The following is a 3,399-nucleotide window of genomic DNA, read 5'->3' on the forward strand; positions in this document are numbered from 1 at the left end:
ACTTGGGTCCGCATAGCCAATAATAGACAAAAATGGGCCCAACTACAAAGATAATTTCTATATATGTTAGGAAGGCTACACCATAATTGGAAATGGTTGATTAAGCTGAAAATGATGATGATGATATGTGAAAAAATAAAGGTCTGTTTTTCTACTTCATGCATGCTTTTAAACCGGCTACGGAAAACAAGAAGGTCACATGCTTACTAATGCATACTTGTAGACATACCTATACTTGGCTCAAGAAATTTTGTTTTTTTTATACAGTAGCACACGATTTTGGTGTAGCTAAAACTGATAAATATAATTATAAATAAAGGCAATAGAAGTCCAAAACGAATCTTTAATTAGTTATTATTATAAAATAATAAGATCTTTATACTTTCAAACAAGTGTTTTTTTTTGTTTTCATTTTCTTGTCATTATGACTTGTCTGCTATCACATGGCTATCACTGATTTAGACCCACGGTTTCTATTTGAAAGTGAAATTTCGCAGTGTAAAAAATAATCGCGAAATATTCAGTACAGTTGGACCCTAATTAATACAAAATTAATTAATATGCGTAAGAATATGAGATACAAATTTAATGAAAGTTTGTTCTGTTAATTAAAGTACGGTCATTATTAACATACTTTGAAAGAAAATGCTATCATTAATATAAGATATAGACAATCCGAGAGCTCATTACGATAATCTTAAAAATATATATAATAATATAAAATTTTAAAATAATACTAACTATTAAATAACAACTACAGAATAGCATAATATCGCAAAAGTATTTTTAGCTCCTTAATTTTTATAATATACGGCTCTAGAATAGAATCCTGAACCACACCTTATTATTCATCTTAATATTCAAATTCGAGTCTTTTAACAGTCTGCGTGTCACCAGCCGCTGTTTCCCAATTCACATACCCAATGTAAAATATCTCAAGTTGTGCGGCTGGTACTTAATAAACTGTTGTTGCACCTTGCTACTCCCAAGGCGTGCAAATATATCAACTCTATATGAACTACTATAAATTATTATTTTAGAATGTAAAGCAACAAAAATAAGTTCTGACAATGAGAGTATTATTACGCAGATCATACAATTTGATGATTATTTATCAATAATCCCTAATATATTTAAAAATAATTAAATTTAATAATTAAATAAAAATTTAAATAAAAAATACATTTAAATAAAACTGCTGTTTAATTTTGCACTTACCTGAAATAAACTAGCTGTTAGGTCTTCTAGTTCAGCTTCAACATCTTGTCGTATCCTATTGACTCTCACAAGTTCTTCATCTTTCAATTTTAATTGCCTTGTGGCCTGTTTCAGTTCTTCCTATAATATAAACAATTACTAAATATTAGTAGCATTAGCAGCATATTCAGCACAATCAATGTCGAGGTGAAAGAGAGAAAAATGATTTGAAAATTCCAAAACAAAATTTCAAAAATATGTGAGCGGACCAATGAGTAAAAGAATATAAGGACATGTAACTCCCCCTATACGGGCTGCAGCAGAATTTGTGACCTTAGAGACCTTTATTTTGGTGGGAAACAATGAGTCATCTTTGGTCACCAGCGACAATTTTAGCGATTTTTAATAGTTTGTGTGTAGTAAACTTTGTATAAACTTTATTACAATGGTGATTAGTTGTTCAGCTTTCAAGTGTAAAAGCAGCAGCGATAAGAAAGAGCCAGGAGTTACGTTTCATAGGTAAATAAACAGTCCACTCCAACTTTTTAGCGTTTTCTTATTGAATTCGATAATTATTCTTCAATTTCAATTAACATCTATATGTACTTGATATGTGCTATACGTCGATACTAGTTTTGTACCTTTTGTTAACATTTTAATACGTTTTTTTCGTAATTAATTAGGATGATACACCATAGGCGTAGTCAAAACAATTATCAAAAAATATAAATATTGCTTCAAACAGCTAGGTTAAGAAAAATATGTGCCACGGCACTGTTTGGTGACATCGTCACAATTTGCTCTCGGGTGTTATTTGTCTTTGATTCTTTAGTCATTGAGCGGATTAAGTATTAGTGAATTACTTCAGTATTTAACCTTTTAATGTATTTACTTACTTGTAGTCCTACTAAAATTTGATCCTTGCCAGGCACCACAGATCCAGACCAATCCACCTGATCGCTACCGCTAGCACCACTTTTACTATCACTGTCATCCTTCAAATCGAAAGACGAAATTACTTCGAGATCGCATTTTTCTAGATCTAAATCGCTGTACATTGAACTATCCGAGCTGAAATAAAAAGTATAGAATTACTTCTTAACAAAACACGATACAACAAACAATATAATTTTTTTTTGGAACCCAGCTAGCAATTAATATTGCAACTAACTATTTATATGAAAAAAATACAGGAATGGTAATTTCAGACCTTTTTCAGACTGGTAATTTCAGACGTGATTTGCACGTATCTGCAAAAAAAAGCTCTGCTTTTTTTCGAAGAAGAAAATAAGAAATTATCATTTGTAAATTTTGTCTCCGCTTTTACACATACTGACAAGTATAAAATAATAAAGATTGTTACATTATATGAGGCGTCAAGTTTCAAAATTTGCCTTATCCCAAAACCGTTGTTTCGAGATAATAAGATAAAACTGTTTTAGCAAATTAGGGATCGGCAAGACAAGAAATCTTGTCTTGACAAGCAATTTCTTGTCTTGTCTTGAAATATTTTCAAGAATTAAAAAAAATCTTGTCTTGATCATTTCTTGAGAGTTGATTTCTTGTCTTGATTCAAGAAATCTTGAAATTTCTTGATATCTTGACAAAAGGGGAACCCCCGTTTAAAATTCGTTTATTAAAGGGGAACCCTCTGTTTAAAAGTCGCGGTGTGATTGGTTAATGCGATGTTTATGTTTTACGCGTAAAATCTAGGGTCAGGCATCTAATTTTCAAAAAATTCAAAAACTTTGGGCTCATACTACAGTAGCCAAAATCATCAGATTTACATAATTTTGTTAATTATTATTATTATTATCTAACATTAAAATGAGTGATTGTGATGGTTCGTTGAGCAGAAAATTTGAGCTATTCGTAATTGAATCGTTCAGAATACCTACCACCTTAGACACCTGGACGTAGAAGTTTAGTTAGATAATTAGTGACTTTGATAGTAGTGACGGTGATAATACTACTACAGATAAAAACAGTAAAAACAACAATGATAAAAACTACTCTGTTACTTCAGTGGCATTAGATTTTAGTTCAGATTTTAGATTCAGTACATTAAAATGTATTATTTTTTTTATTTTAAAAGTTTTACGTTAATTCAAAAAGTCTGTATGCCACCGAAATAGACCCGCTTTGCAAAGTTTTTATTATTCTAATATCGTAGGCCATAACAACATATTCAAAAAATTATAA

The 3,399-nt window shown here is 30.5% G+C and overlaps 1 protein-coding gene across 1 annotated transcript; it reads right to left on the reverse strand.

Annotated features, from left to right (window-relative positions):
• Positions 1-1,218: 1,218 nt before the first annotated feature.
• Positions 1,219-2,268, reverse strand: LOC115889191 (rab-3A-interacting protein-like; the record flags this gene model as incomplete). The annotated part of the gene is made up of 2 exons (XM_030909164.1): positions 1,219-1,338; positions 2,094-2,268. Coding segments are annotated over 2 exons (295 nt in total), but the record flags the coding sequence as incomplete, so codon positions are not given.
• Positions 2,269-3,399: the final 1,131 nt, after the last annotated feature.

The sequence above is a fragment of the Sitophilus oryzae genome, unplaced genomic scaffold (genome assembly GCF_002938485.1).
Source record: "Sitophilus oryzae breed Bouriz unplaced genomic scaffold, Soryzae_2.0 scaffold_1003_pilon_pilon, whole genome shotgun sequence".
In the NCBI taxonomy this organism is placed as follows: Eukaryota; Metazoa; Arthropoda; class Insecta; order Coleoptera; family Curculionidae; genus Sitophilus; species Sitophilus oryzae.